Here is a 14,953-nt window from a genome sequence, read left to right as displayed (position 1 = left end):
ACTCCAAACAAAAAAACCCGTAATTTGAGGTATTTGTAGGAGACCACCTTCTCAGGGATAATCATAATAAACCACTTAGATGTTTCTTGATTGGAAGCAGAGCAAACCCAAGACCTGGTTTTTCTAAGATCTACTTGTAGAATAAGTGAATGGGTTGAGTTGACTGTTAAGTTAAATTTGTAGGGATAAAATAAGGATGTATGTCCTTAAAAAAATATAAAAATAGAATTATAAAAATAGAAAAATAATGCCAGCAAAGTTATAGAACAACCTATATGATGTCCATTTTTATATAAATTGAAACATTATTGACTAAAATTGAAAAGCTTTTTAAAAAACAATTCTTGTTTTCAAAGAAAGTTTTATTCAGTATTAAAACTTGACAAGAAACTTTGTTTTTTTTATTTTACATTTTTTCCCCAATATTCTTTTTTCCCCCCACTCCACAGCGTTCTATGGAAAACAACTGTTGAACTCAATAAAGGAGTACCAGTTCACTATCGTTACTTTTGCGGATACTTTTTAGAACCAAAGGTATGTACTTTTTAATCTAATTTTCAGTTCTATAACAGTTTTTTAAATTTTTTCCCCAAATTGCAAAATTTAAATGAAAATGCCTTAAACTGAACTAGAAACCTTGTGAAATGCTTTTTTTTATTATGGCCAAAAGTAATTTTGCTTCTTGGTGCTAAAATGTTAAGTGGCTTTTGGTGCGTGGACAGTTTGTCTTCAATGGAATTGAGGTTAATTGTAAGTATATGTATTAAAATTATTCTTGATCATGAAGTTGTGCCCATGCTTAAAATGAAACCCAGTTTTGCAAATGTGATTATTTTTTTAAATTGGAAAAGTTATTATATAGTTATTCTTTAAAAGTATGCTTTTCCTCTTAGTTGAATAATATTTTGGGAGTATCTAGATTTTTTTTTTCAAAACAACTGTCATGGTAATGACAGCACTTGGATTGCATTATAATTATTCAAAGTAGCAGTTAATTAAACTGATTCCTTTTAATTTTCTTAAAACAAGGGTAGCACTGATAATTAAGGCCAGATCCCATTTAAAAGGCCATGAAAAGATGTTTAAAGCTCATTGTACACATTAATTTGTAATGAGATAGGATTTCAGTAATTTTCTCTTATTTGTAGTGGAAAGAATTAGAGAGTTTAGTTGTTTTCCTCTTCAAAAAAGAAGAGTTTTCATTTCATTGAAATGAATGAATTTTCTTAAAAATGGGCATGCATGATGTATAGTTTTAGGCAAGAGAAATATACTACATGGAAGTAAATTAAACTAAGCCTGGGGGGACTGACATTTCTTTTTAAAAAATTATCTTAACCTTCATAAAATTTTTTTATTACTAATGAAGTAAATCAAACCATCATTCTTTTAGCCACCAGTATAAGAAAATACAAATCTTCCTCAGCTGCATTTTGCATGTATTACATATTGTAAATATTCAGTATTCAGATAATATTGGTTGGTAGAACTGAATATTGGCTTACCTTGACAGTAGTCTTACTTTTATTTTAAAATGACATCTGAATATTACCTTTGTGAATGGGGATAAGGACAGGAAAGTTATGTAGCTTGAGGAAAATATTATATGTGTATGCCAAATCAAATATCTATATCGTTGTGAGTTCATATTACTCATAGCCATTGTGCTTTTTTTTTTTTTTTAATTTATAAAATTGTAAGTTAAGACTAGCCAATTTCTACTTGAGATAACAAATTTTTGACAAAGAAAAAAATCTCTTTGCAATTTTTTGGCAAAGACCTTTCTAAAGTAGGACTATTGTCAGCACAGTTCAAATTAAGCCAATCTATAGTATTTTCTTTTAAAATGTGAAGAATAGCCCAAAATTCCTTTTCAAACAATTAACAATAAATTTGCTTGTAGTAAAAACAGCAACGAAAGCTTACCTCCCCCTCCCCACCTTGTAATATCTGCAAAAGTTTATAGTATATGTTGGTGAGTGTGTTTCTTTAAGTAGGTACTCTGTATCGTTTACACATGTACCGTGTGATGCAGGGACTGCCGTGGTAAGTATATTTTTCATGGAATAGAGTAAATAGCTACATAATAGCCCAAAACATGGATAATGTTTAACCTTCCCACATACAAATTTAAATTATACTCTTTTTCTGCACTTGGTGGCACTTTTTAAATGGGATAGATTTTTATTTTTATTTATATTTTATTTTTTTGGGGGGTAGATTTTTCAGTTAGAAACATTCTGAAATTTTGCATTGTCTGTGGATGGATAGTGCTGTGCAAAGATATATATATATATATATATATATATATATATTTTTTTTTTTTTTTTTTACTAAATTAAGTGAAAAAACTAAAAGGATATTAGAGGCAGTCTTTGATTACTATTTTTCAGGATACTCTCCCAAGAAATAAATACAAAGGGGTTTAAATCTTATTTCACAGTTTTCACATTTTCGCCATACTGTGTTTCTGTTTTGGAATTTAAGGGGCAAGGAATGTTTTTTTTTTTTCTATTTATACTTTTAAGTAATTATGAAAAGTCCCTAGAGATGAGCTTGAACACTAATTTAATAATAACATTTTATATTAATTGTAAAGTTAACAGGTAGAGGGGTCACATTCAGTATATAAAGAGTAGAGTTTAGATACTAAAAAAAAAACAACCCTCAGACCAGCAATAACTACTCATCAGAAATGTGTGCTTAATTGTCTGATACCTTACCACGTCCCTTTAAATTGTTTCTATTTGAGGACATGTATTCTTAATCCATTTCTTAATCATTCTTAATATTTAGACATTTAAAGTTTTTTTTGTTTTTTTTTTTTGAGTTCCATGATCAACTATTTTAGGTGCTCTTATTCTTTCCTGTTAAAAAATAGTTTTCCTAGTAATTGATTTGTGCATAGTTGATTTGGCCCATCATAAAAATTTTCAAATCACTTTGTGAGTTTTCCTCAGAACAACTATGAGAAAAGTAGTTTAAATAAGAAATTATCCAAATATCATGATATGCATTTCTGTATATAAAAGAGTAGAAGACTCCAAAAAATACCTTGTATTCAGTTTTGATAGTTTAAAAAAGTATGAAGTCCCAATAATACCTATTGGAGAAATTTAGTTTCTATCCTTGAAAAACCCTACTTCAAAGATGATTAAGATCCTATCTCTGGTTTGAATCAACTGTTTTTTTTAATATTGAAATTAATTTGTATGATTAGTTAACAATAAATTCAGCTTTTTTCTACTTTGCTTCTGGTGGATTAGAAAATCACTGTTTAAAAAAAAATTTTTTTTTTTTTTTTGTTTTGGACTGGTATTGGTGCTGGTTTCTCCCCCCCCCCCCAATTTCTTTACCAAAAAAATTTACTTTTAGATTATTCAAGTCTTTGTATTTAGCATATTAAAACTATCTCAATGTTCAGTGCCATTGCGCTATTATAATGGTATTTCCACTGTTTATTTTTGTTACTTTTTGAAATGTGAGTTACAAACTGAGATTTCATAGCAAGAGCTTGTACAAATGCCATATAGAACTGCCAAATTTAGCATGTTTCAAAGTTGGCTCATATACTGTTGTTAGATTTTGATAGCATAGTTTTTTGTAGATGAACCAAAATAGATTTGTAGATGGAAAAGATTGTAAGTTCTTCTCTGGATTCATATGTAAATAGGCTATTGTCCAGTGTCTCATTTTATGTAGTAAAATTTCATTACGACATAAGTTTGATGGTGAAGTGTTTATGCCGTATGGGGAATGTTTATTCTTCATACCTATCCTTTTACCAATAAGTATTTGTTTTTAAAAAGTTTGAATTTTTACTATACAAATTTGAGTACTTAGATTTTTTCCAAAATGGATTTCTTTGCAAAGTTTTAGCAACTTTCATAAAATTTCCAAAAAAATAGGCCCATATCCATATACAAAGAGTGAAAGGATCAGATTGCTTTTTATTTCTGGAGTTAAAAGTTCTTTTTAGACTCCTAATTACCACCATCTTGTTTCTGGCAAAGGGTTGTATTTCATTGGCTAAATTTTAAAGCTTACTGTAACATTGTCTACAATTCCAAAATTGAGACCTAAACTCTTGCCAGGAATAATTCAAGACCCCTATTTAAGAGCCAGATGTTAAAAAGCAATTTAATATGTCAGTTAATTTCTTTCCTTTTACTTTTTCACCTTCATTTTGTTTTGTTAGCTTATAGCATTGATAGAGTAAGCAAAATGAAGCTATTGGTTTCATATATAATATAAAACTTTTCCCACAAACATCTAGTGGTATCGGTAGAAAACAAGATGAGAAATTATTTTTGTATAATTTTCTGCCTTTGAGGATCATTTTGATTTTTAAAGTTATTAAGAGAGAATAATTTTAGCAAGAAAGAAAAACACTAGTAAGATTATTGAGACTTTGTGAATTTTATAAAACTGTTTTCATATAGTTATATGAAATGAAATTTTTCTTATTTTGGTAAGGACAGTTTTTTCTTTGGAGACTTAAGTATTTGGCTACCATTTTACCCTTTTGTTAGACAGGCAAATAGACAAATAACACAGGCATTCTTTTCAGTGTTCTAGCACAATTTACTTCAAATAGCATTAATGATTTGAGTGTTGGCTCTTCAAAAGCATTGGTGGGGCAGCTAAATGGCTCACTGGATAGAGTGTGACAGTCAGAAAGACCTGGCTTCAAACACATCCTAACTGTGTGCCCCATGGCAAGTCACAACCCCATTTGCTTAGCAAACCAATACTAGGAGGTTAGGGTTTTAATAATTAAAAACAGAATGAAAATTGACATTGTTTTGGATGGGGGAAAAAAATCTCACCATTAAAAAACCTTTATCCTCAAAATTTGGGCATTTCTTATCACCATGTCAATTTAAATTATTTTCTTACACTAGTCAGAATGCATCTAATTGATTCATTATGTATTTTTATATCACTGCCATTTTGACTTCTTGTTGAATAATAATAAAATAGTGAAAAAGAGAACACTTAAAATTTAGATAGTGATACTTGTTTATTTTGACATAGTTTACATTGTTTAATAAATACAACAGGAGTTTTGAAGTGGTATGAAAACTTATTGGCTGTTTAGCAACCAAGCATTAAGTTTCTGCTGTGAGCAGCAAGGTACCATGGCACTAGTTAAGACAGATAAAATGATAAATAAAACATGGTTCTTGTTCTCAATGAATATTAGCATATTAGCAATATTGAAATAAAATCTAGATTTCATGAGACCTTGGATCAGTTGTAGATTTGTAATTTAAAAGTCAACTAATCCAATTTCCTTATTTTACAAATGAAGAAACTGAGATCCAGAGAGGATAAATGTATCATATTTGATAATAAGTAAAAGCCATCATAGAAAGTATTTTAAGTTTAAAGCAGTATTCTATCTATTGTACCATATTGTCTCTGCTTAGATTTTGTATCATTTGGCTGGAATTTGAAAATTGTAATGTTATATTCCTCCTGATTTTTGTTAGACAATTCAATGAGTAGCTATATTGTACTATGATTCTTATTGAAAAAAAAAAAAGCTGTCAAAAGAGCAAGAGATACTTTAAGCCTTTAAGGGTATTAACAGTATTGAAGAAGAAACAAAAAAGCAATGGCTCTTGCTCTTGAGATATTCTTGGAGGAAATATATACACTAAATAGTATACAGTTGTACAATTGTAAGAGTATATAGTGATGACTCTTTAATCATTTTTTTTTTTATCTGTACAAAGTTCTTCAATGCAGATTGAGGAATTAGTTTTTTTGGAAAAGAGAAGTTCATTTTTTGTTCCTTAGAGCCTTTAAAAATGTATAAGTTGCTACAAAAATTTATGAAGCACCCAATAAAGTATATATGTTTTAATATGAAGACAACTCATTTTTTGTTAAAGTATACTTTCTATTGATTTTTTGGTTGGTTATTGATAATTTTCATAACATCCCATATACCCAGTAACATTTTATATACCAACAAAGTTTGTGTGTGAGTTGTTTTTTACTAGTACAGCCTATAACTGATTTATTAAATTACTAAACTTCACCAATTTGAACCTTTGCTTTAACCAAAATTACAATATGCATTAAAGAATATTCATAAGAAGACTTAAGAAATACTGATTCATATATTTCCATTACAAATTTTGTTTCTCATTACCAAACAATGGAAGTTATTCTTTAACAGTCAAAATCAACCTATCCTATTTTTTAAATAGGTATAAATTATTTTTGTAGATGAGACAAATTTGGTGATTCCCCCCCCCCCCCCCAATACCTTTCAAGTTAATGAAATAGAGAATACAGATGTTAGGGAAAGCATTTCAAAATCTAGAACTGCAATGCAAATTTCATGTTCATTTGACATGTACATATGTATTTTTAACTGAAATTAGTTTTCTGGGAAAAATATTCTTGTTTTACTATGTTTAATGTAGTGCTGAGATAATATTCAAGACCCATATTTAAGAGCCAGATTTTAAAAAGCAATTTAATATGTCGGTTAATTTCTTTCCTTTTCCTTTTTCTTTTTCACCTTATTTTGTTTTGTTAGCTTATAGCATTGATAGAGTAAGCAAAATGAAGCTCTTGGTTTCATATATAATATAAAACTTTCCCCACAAACATCTAGTGGTATCGGTAGAAAACAAGATATGAGAAATTATTGCAGACATTTAACTTTTAAATTGCAGACTATCGGTGGTCCCTGCCAAGTCATAGTAAACAAGTGGGAGACTCATCTACAACCACGATCAATAACCCCTTTAGGTATGGGCATTAACTGCATCTGTTTGAGGCATATGCATAAAGTTACTAATATGCTGCAAAGTGGCTTAATGAAATTTGACAAATATTTTTATTAGCAAGTTGAGAACTTAATGCATTGCCAGTTTTGCAAATTTCACTTAGCACATCATGGGGCTTACTCTCAAAAATAAATGATTCTTAATTTACCTCAACCTTTTAGTAAATACTGTGGGAAAATGCTTTCTTGGATATATTCTCATATTTTTTTGGTGGATTTTTATATCAAAGTATATTTAGAATATTCTCAATTGGAGCCACAAAAGATTTTTTTCTGAACTAATTTCCTTGTTTTTGAGATTAAGCATCCATGGCTTTATTATATTACTTTAATTAGTTCAGGCTTTAAAAAATGAAACTTAAAGAAAAAACATGATCTAAGCCATAAGACTTACCCTTAGTAACTTTATTTTTTAGTTATATATTCCAAAGAATAATAAAAATTTAAGTAATGATTATTTTTTGATTGATAAATATTCGAATTCAGCTTGTATGAATAAACCGAAACCATACTCATTAGATATATATTTTACCAATTTATAATACTTTAAAAAAGCAATCCTGCTTGAATGTGTTATGGTTTGAGATAGTTATCTTTTTGTCATTAAATTCTCTTGAAACTTAAGATATTTCTCACGAGCATTTACATTTTTTGTTTATATTGAATTACTGTATATGACATTGAAGTTCATTTCACATACTTTAATTTATCCACCTCTCTTTACCTGTTAGTTGGCTGATTGCTAGGAAGTCAATATCTTTTAAATTTGTAGACATTGGAGTTTATAGGTAATAAATGACTCAGGTTTGGAAGCAATAAATATTTCTTCTTGGTAGTAGAGATTACATTTCTCCTCTTTTAGGTCTATCACCTTCCATTCTCTATTGGATTTTCTTATTTTCTGAATGTTAAACACCTTGAAAAATACATACATACACACATACATACATATATATATGTATATATATATATAAATAACTAGTAATCCCATATTGAAGCTGGAAAAAATTAACACACATATTAAACATTTAAGTAAGAGTTAAGTATTGACATGCATTACATGTTTCAAAATAGTCTTATGATAAATTAAAATTCGTTTTTAGTTATGTTTAAAGAAATTTAACTTTTAAATTCTGGTAAACTAGACATTTAAATTTGAGAGTCATGTGAAAATATTCTAGAGAATCTTTCTGGAAAAATTATATTTTATTTTTAACTTATATTTTCCAAACAATAGCATACATATTTTTATAGAGGAAAAAATCTGCAATAGAGTAAGCCTCCCCTGCCCCCACCAAAAAAAACGACCACATTTGGTTGATGGTGTGTCATCACAATGTAATAAGAAATTATTTAATCTAGAAGTTGGACTTTTGCAATCTTTCTTACCTAATTACTATTTCTGGTAGGAAAAGGGCTATTCTAGGACAAAATTTGAGTTTCTTCTTAAATGCAGTTTTTCTCACAGCTCTTTTGAGTGTACAGGTAAGTTTGTACTATTTCTAAAGTTTTTTTTTTTTTTACACTATAGTTGGTTATATAGAGAGTAGCTAGAATTGCAGTGGAAAAGGCTACTTTAGATAGGATTTTTGTCATAAATAAGAATAAGCATTTTAATTGTGCCAAATTTTTATCTAGAAAAATCCTGAAAATTAAAAAATACTTTGTTTACATGTTGGCCTTTAAAAACCAATCACAAAGAGGCAGTGTTTTATAAAGAACACCCTTTTTATTCAGGCTAATTTTCATTATCTTTTAAAGAAGGGAGTGTTGGATTCAATGAGCCAGTTTCTTTTTGGGTTTAACTCTGATTCTCTAAAATTATAAGTAGAGAACATTGTTATTCTAAGAAACATTGCCTCTGTTTTTTTTTTTTTTTTTTTCTTTATTGATAATTTTGTATGCCACCATAGGAATATGGAATGGCTAAAATCTTTAAGAGAAAAAGAATCTTTTCCTGAGGGCATCAATAAATATGCTTATTCATTAGATAAACTCTTCAGAAATAAGATGGGTATTATCATAGTTCTTCATTCTCCATAATGACTTTTAATTATATTTTCTCTACTTATTTTTCCTTCACTTTTAGAAAATGAAAGCACTATCGATGATGGACAGTTTGGAATCCACAGTAAGTGAGACTTATGAGACTTATTTAGATTTAATATGTGCTTTAAGTTTTATGTAAAATCTTAAATTTCATCATAAGTATATGGTTTAAATGACACATTTTCTAAAAGTATGACTATTTTTGGAAATAATGGTATAGAAATGTCTATTTTATATTGTTAATTTTGTTTTTTAAAAAGCTACCTAATCTTGGTATTTGTGCAACTCAGTTTCAAGAAGTTAACCCAGTAGGTAATATGTAAGTTACTGCATTTTGCTTTAAGTACATTGTATTTCATTGTAATCCTGTAATATTTATTGCTAATGTTTACACATTTATATTATTATGCCTTTAAAATGTTAAAGTGAATTTTTATGTGCACATATGTAAACATGCTCAATAACATCTGTTATGATAAAACCTATACTATTGGGGAATAATAGGTAATGTACTTTTCCCCTTAAATTGATAGGAAAACATAAGATGCCCTTTTATCTTAGACATTGTTACATGTTTTGCTCAGATATCTTAATCTTTTTTCTATCTTAAATTGTATTCTACTGAAATACTTAATTTTTTAAAAATAAAGATTTTATAATGCCTTAGGTTCATTATGATGAATATTACTTATAATACTATATTGTGAATGTAGAAGTTGTAGGACATTGCATTGAATGAGTATCATATTCAGTCCATCCCCTAGAAAAAGTATATATAAAATTCAGATTTTTAAATTGCTTTTGTTTTTAGCATCCAGAATAATATCTGATTGAAGATTTCAGTTTAATTGAGATTTTACTTTAGATGTATCTGTTTATATGTATATACAGGAGGAATATATAGCATTTGGATTGAATAATTTGAAGTAATAAAAATTTAGTTTCTCATATTGAAAAGAAAGTGTTTTACATCAGAATTTTGGTCTATGGTTTAAAATGTTTGTGTTATATTCTAATTTCCTTTGAATTATTTGCAAGTTAATCATTATATGTAAAATATAATTTAAAGATTTTTTGGTGCAGAGATTTAATTGATTATACAGTTTTTTGTTTTCTCCAAATGTAGTTCATATGACATTATTACACTTTTGTTGTAATTTTACATTCTAATTTTAAGTGGATGACTTTGCCACTTTGTTTTTTATTGTCAAAGCTTTGATTACCTTTTGGGAACAATTGGTTTATCTTCTCTTGTTCCACTTCTGAAACAAAGTTTAAAAGAAATAATTTTTATTTTAAATTAATAGTCTAATTGCTTTCATTTTAAATTTTGGTTTGGGAATAATACCTTAAACAGTCTTTAAAAAATTTAACAAGAAAACTTTCTTGAACTTCAGCCTATGGTGAAAAAATCTTAGTTCTAAAACACTTGATATGTTTTTCAAAAGAACTTGCTGAATTCGCTAAGTTTTTAAAACTTTTGTCATTAGAGATTCAATTTACATGAGAATAAAAAACTCAAAACAATGCTTTCTTAATGTAGTCCTGCCACTTGAGCATGCTAACTCTATGAAGTAATGGAAAATTGTGCAATTCACTAATGATTTACATCTTTATATTTATAATAACCTTGCATTTGAAAGTAGTGTTCTGAAAAGTGTGAAGAGGAGGTATTTTGTGGAAGAATTGCCTGACCTACTACTGTCTTGGAACATAGAATATTTTTTAAGTCTGGCAAGTTAATTTAAGTTGTTAGATCTCAAGTTGTGGTACTGAATTGGAAGTCAGGATTTTTGGTAGTGTTAAATGTCATTAGTTAGCTATATGATATTCCTTAGGGAAGTAATTTTCACTTTTCAAGGCTTTATTCTAAGTATAATTGTTTGGATTGTATTCTAATTTAAAGAATCTAAGGATTCAGTTAAATGAATATATTAACACATCTGTACTTTTTTTCCCCCTTTGCTTCATATAAAAGTTGAATTAGTGACAAATTCTAGACTATTTCATGAACAGATATAATCCAGTTGCATTTAGTGTAAATTTAAAAATTTTACCCATTTAAAATGGCTAGAATCATTCAAATATAGAATGCGATAAATTATTCTCCCTTTTGTCTCTTATACTTTATAAATGGTTGCCATAATGTAAAATAGATATAAATATGTAATTATTTGAGTGAAATAATCAAATAGTTGTATATCTATCCAATCTCAGTTGTCTTTAGTTTTATAGTGTGTAGTTGGTTAACTAGTAACTTTACATGTTTATTAAACGTCCTTGGGTATCTTTTGGTGCAAAATGCCATACTTAGAGCATGATCCTCTATTAAATTGATTAACTTATGTTATTACAACTGTCAATGCTTGTATTTATCAGGTTTTAAAAAAATATAACAATTACTATTTATCATATTTACTTTGTCAGATGGTGTTGAAAATCTGGATTCTGGATGGCTGACATGTCAGACTGAAATAAGATTACGTCTACATTTTTCTGAAAAACCACCTGTCGTGATAAACAAGAAAAAATTTAAAAAATCTAGGTTTAGGTATGACCATATGTTTGTCTTGGGGTATGAGAATTTTTATCTTTGATTCTTGTTTAGACCAAAATGCTTTTTCTTGTTGGTGGTAGTTGGTAAATCAAAAGAGTAATATTTGTAGCTAGTGTCATGTATTTCTGTTATCAATTAACTTTTTTTTAAACCCATACCTTCCGTCTTAGAATCAATACTGTGTATATTGGTTCTAAGGCAGAAGAGCCAACCAGCTGTTCCCCAGATAAGTTCTTAAGCTCTTCTAGCTCAGAGAAGATACTTGTTTGATCTTTCTCTTACTCACACATTGCTGCCATCATATTCTACTTTAATGATTCTCTGAACTAGAAGTTGTGGGAATTATAAATATTGTGTGTGCCTATTTGTGCACATAGATGTTCAGTCTCTAATATTTATCTTAACCTCCTTTAGGAGAGCAATTTTGTGCTTTTAACTCTTGGCACACTTAAAAATATTATAGTGAATTAGTTAAAAAGTTGGTCCAAAGAGAGACAGCATAGTGTCATGAAAAAAAGGCAATTGGAATGGATTCAAAAGACTTAGTTTCTTGTCTTGTTCAGGACTCTAATTGCATAATCCTAAGGTTAACCTTCTTGAATTCTATCAGCCTCCTTTTCCTAATCTATAAAATGAGCTTTTGACCAGATGATCTTTAAAAATCCTTTTTCAAGGGGGCAGCTAGGTAGCTCAGTGGATTGAGAGCCAGGCCTAGAAATGGGAGGTCCTAGGTTCAAATCTGGCCTCAGACACTTCCCAGCTGTGTGACCCTGGGCAAGTCACTTAACCCCCATTGCCTACCCTTACCACTCTTCTGTCTTGGAGCCAATACACAGTATTGACTCCAAGATGGAAGGTAAGGGTTTTAAAAAATAAATCCTTTTTGAATTATAAAATACCTAATGAGGTTGTTGCATAGACAAATTTTGTAAGATCAGTTGCTATCTATATTTTATAACAATGTAAATGAGTTATCTCCTTCTAAAGGAATGATTGACTTGTGAGGTTCCAAGTTAGGACAGAAAATAAGGTAAGATCTTGTTTGACCTATAAACTTAGAATATTTTCCTATCCTGAAATGTAGAAGGCATACGCTTATTAGCATGCTATGCTAATGATGGCAAGTTCTGCCCAATTCATGGCTTGACATAGACACCATTGTCATTCAAGGCTGAGGCTGGTTAAATTTGAAGACGCTAAAAAAATTGGTTACTAGATTATTTCTTTTTTGTCATAACAATTTAGGAATGTTGTCTATTAAAGGGAAGAAGATTTTGATCTGCTTTGGTGGAAACCGTACATAAGTGAAATCATAGGTCTTTCAATTCATTTTAGTTGAGGGGTATATACTTCACTATTAAAATCAGTAATATAGTTAGGCTTCAGATATACTGAGGTTATATATAAACTTGGCCTAAAATGGATTAGAAAGTTTTCTGAAAAAATTGGTTATTTATCCATGCAGTAATAAGAGAAACCATTTTATTTTCATCCTCTGGAAGAGATTAGATTACATAGAAGCATAGAGAATTTGGAAATATGATTTTTGGCATGACCATTTTCCATATTGGTCTGATTATGGTATTATATTTATAGAACAAGATCTCTTTGGAAAGAAAAATTGATATATAGGACACCAAAAATATTACATTAAAATGTATTTAATGTAAAAATGTTTGCTTATATTTCAGGTCAGGTCAATAAATCAACAGTTATTAAACATAAATACCTCCATGCTCTTCATTATGCTAAATACAGTGAATCATATAGTCTCCACTTCCAAGGTCTATTATGGTTATTTTGGTTTTTTTCATAATTGTGCTCTATTATTTTCTTATTTTGAATATTATTGTTGGCTGATCCTAGGTTTTACACAAGCCATATTTGGGGACAAAACAGTGCTCAGACAGTATGACACAAGTTTTAGAAAACAACTTAAGAATTTAAAATAAAATTCTAAACCCTGAAAGTCCTTATTTTGGCAGTATATTAGAGTATTAGGTACAAATAAACAAACTGAATCTGTATACTAAGGTACTTTTCTTCTAAATAACATTGAAATATTTAAAAATGTTCTTCTCAAATTTGTTTCCCTGGTTTTGAGTTTTTAAAGTTAACTTTGTAGCCATTGCATATTTGAATTGTTTAAGCGGATTCTGTTATCATAGAAGAATTTCCATATATTCTAGCTACTCAAATTATTGCAAGTTATCACCATTTTCTCAAAATTTTTGATGAGAATTCTATTTCTAAGGAGTTGGTTTTCTACTTAAGATTTCAGGCAGGAATTTGTGTGATGGCCATAATGTCACACTTCAAAGGTACCTCCAAAGCTTGAATAGCTATAGAGGAGTATGTTAATATTTATTAAAATTGGGTGGATGTTATAGTTACAATTCTATTGTATTGAGTTATATCAGTGATTCCCAAACTTTTTTGGCCTACTACCCCCTTTCCAGAAAAAATATTACTTAGCGCCCCCTGGAAATTATGAAACTATTTATTGAACTCAGAATAGAATGTAATACAAAAAAAGTGTGGCCATCACTGCCTCCCTGGATCGCTGCAGCACCCACCAGGGGGCGGTGGCGCCCACTTTGGGAATCACTGCGTTATATGAATCAGTTCATTGAAATTACTCAGCTTGTAAGCAGTAGGTAGTGGTTTAAAAACTTTGAATTCATGCTAAGTATCAGTTCTAAGGAAGAAGAGCAGCAAGGGCTAGGCAGTTGTGGGGGAAGGGTTAAGTGATTTGCTCAGAGTCATTTGCTCAGACTTGGCTTTGGGTCAGATTTGAATACCCTGACTCTAGGCCAGGCGCTCTATTCACTGTGCTACCTAGAGTGTCCCCTAAGCAACTGGTTCTTAAATGATTTATTACTGCCAGATACTTAGGAAATTATGCTTCAATTTCAAATATAAATTGTATACTAATGAATTTTTTTTTAAAAACCCAGGAATTGTAGTTGAATATTTTTGTGTTATCCCAAATACTACATATAGAAAATTGATGTAGAGAACAGTATAATTAATTGAAGGCAGATCTGATTATGTAACTAGCTTTTTGTGTTAGTTTTAATGAGCCCATAATTATATATCCTTAAAACTATTTTGATTTATATAGTTTTAAGACTTTTTAGCTCAAAATATCATTTTTGAGATGACTAAGTCCAGAAAATACCAGTTGTAAAAATAAAACTGAATTTTAGTCCTCCAGACCCATGCTATTTGTTTAAAATAATTGATACTCATTTTAGTCACCCAATCCTGCCTCATCTATTTTTGAAATGCTTGATATCCACAAATGGATTTTAGGGTTGCATATATACATATGATTGCATATGTACATATACAATCAAATGTATGAAATTCTCATAAAGTGATTGTTTTTTTCTTGATTGATTTTTACTAACTGGACAATGAGCAAAACCAAAGTTAGCATTATTATAACTTAACTGTTTTAGAAAAAAAGGCAGAATAAAACCATTGTTTTAGATATTCTTTAATTGTATCTATGGAAGGAAACAAGACGGTTTGCT

General features: G+C 29.4%; 1 protein-coding gene across 1 annotated transcript in view; it reads left to right on the top strand.

Annotated features, from left to right (window-relative positions):
- GPCPD1 (glycerophosphocholine phosphodiesterase 1) overlaps positions 1-14,953 on the top strand; it is a 99,629-nt gene that overhangs the window by 15,090 nt on the left and 69,586 nt on the right. The window contains exons 4-7 of the mRNA XM_044663394.1: positions 450-534; positions 6,696-6,771; positions 8,898-8,939; positions 11,285-11,408. Coding sequence (XP_044519329.1) covers positions 450-534; positions 6,696-6,771; positions 8,898-8,939; positions 11,285-11,408 — 327 coding nt within the window. The remainder of the gene's footprint in view (positions 1-449; positions 535-6,695; positions 6,772-8,897; positions 8,940-11,284; positions 11,409-14,953) is intronic.

This window comes from Gracilinanus agilis, chromosome 2 (assembly GCF_016433145.1).
Source record: "Gracilinanus agilis isolate LMUSP501 chromosome 2, AgileGrace, whole genome shotgun sequence".
Lineage (NCBI taxonomy): Eukaryota > Metazoa > Chordata > Mammalia > Didelphimorphia > Didelphidae > Gracilinanus > Gracilinanus agilis.
This window is presented reverse-complemented; position numbering and strand designations above follow the sequence as displayed.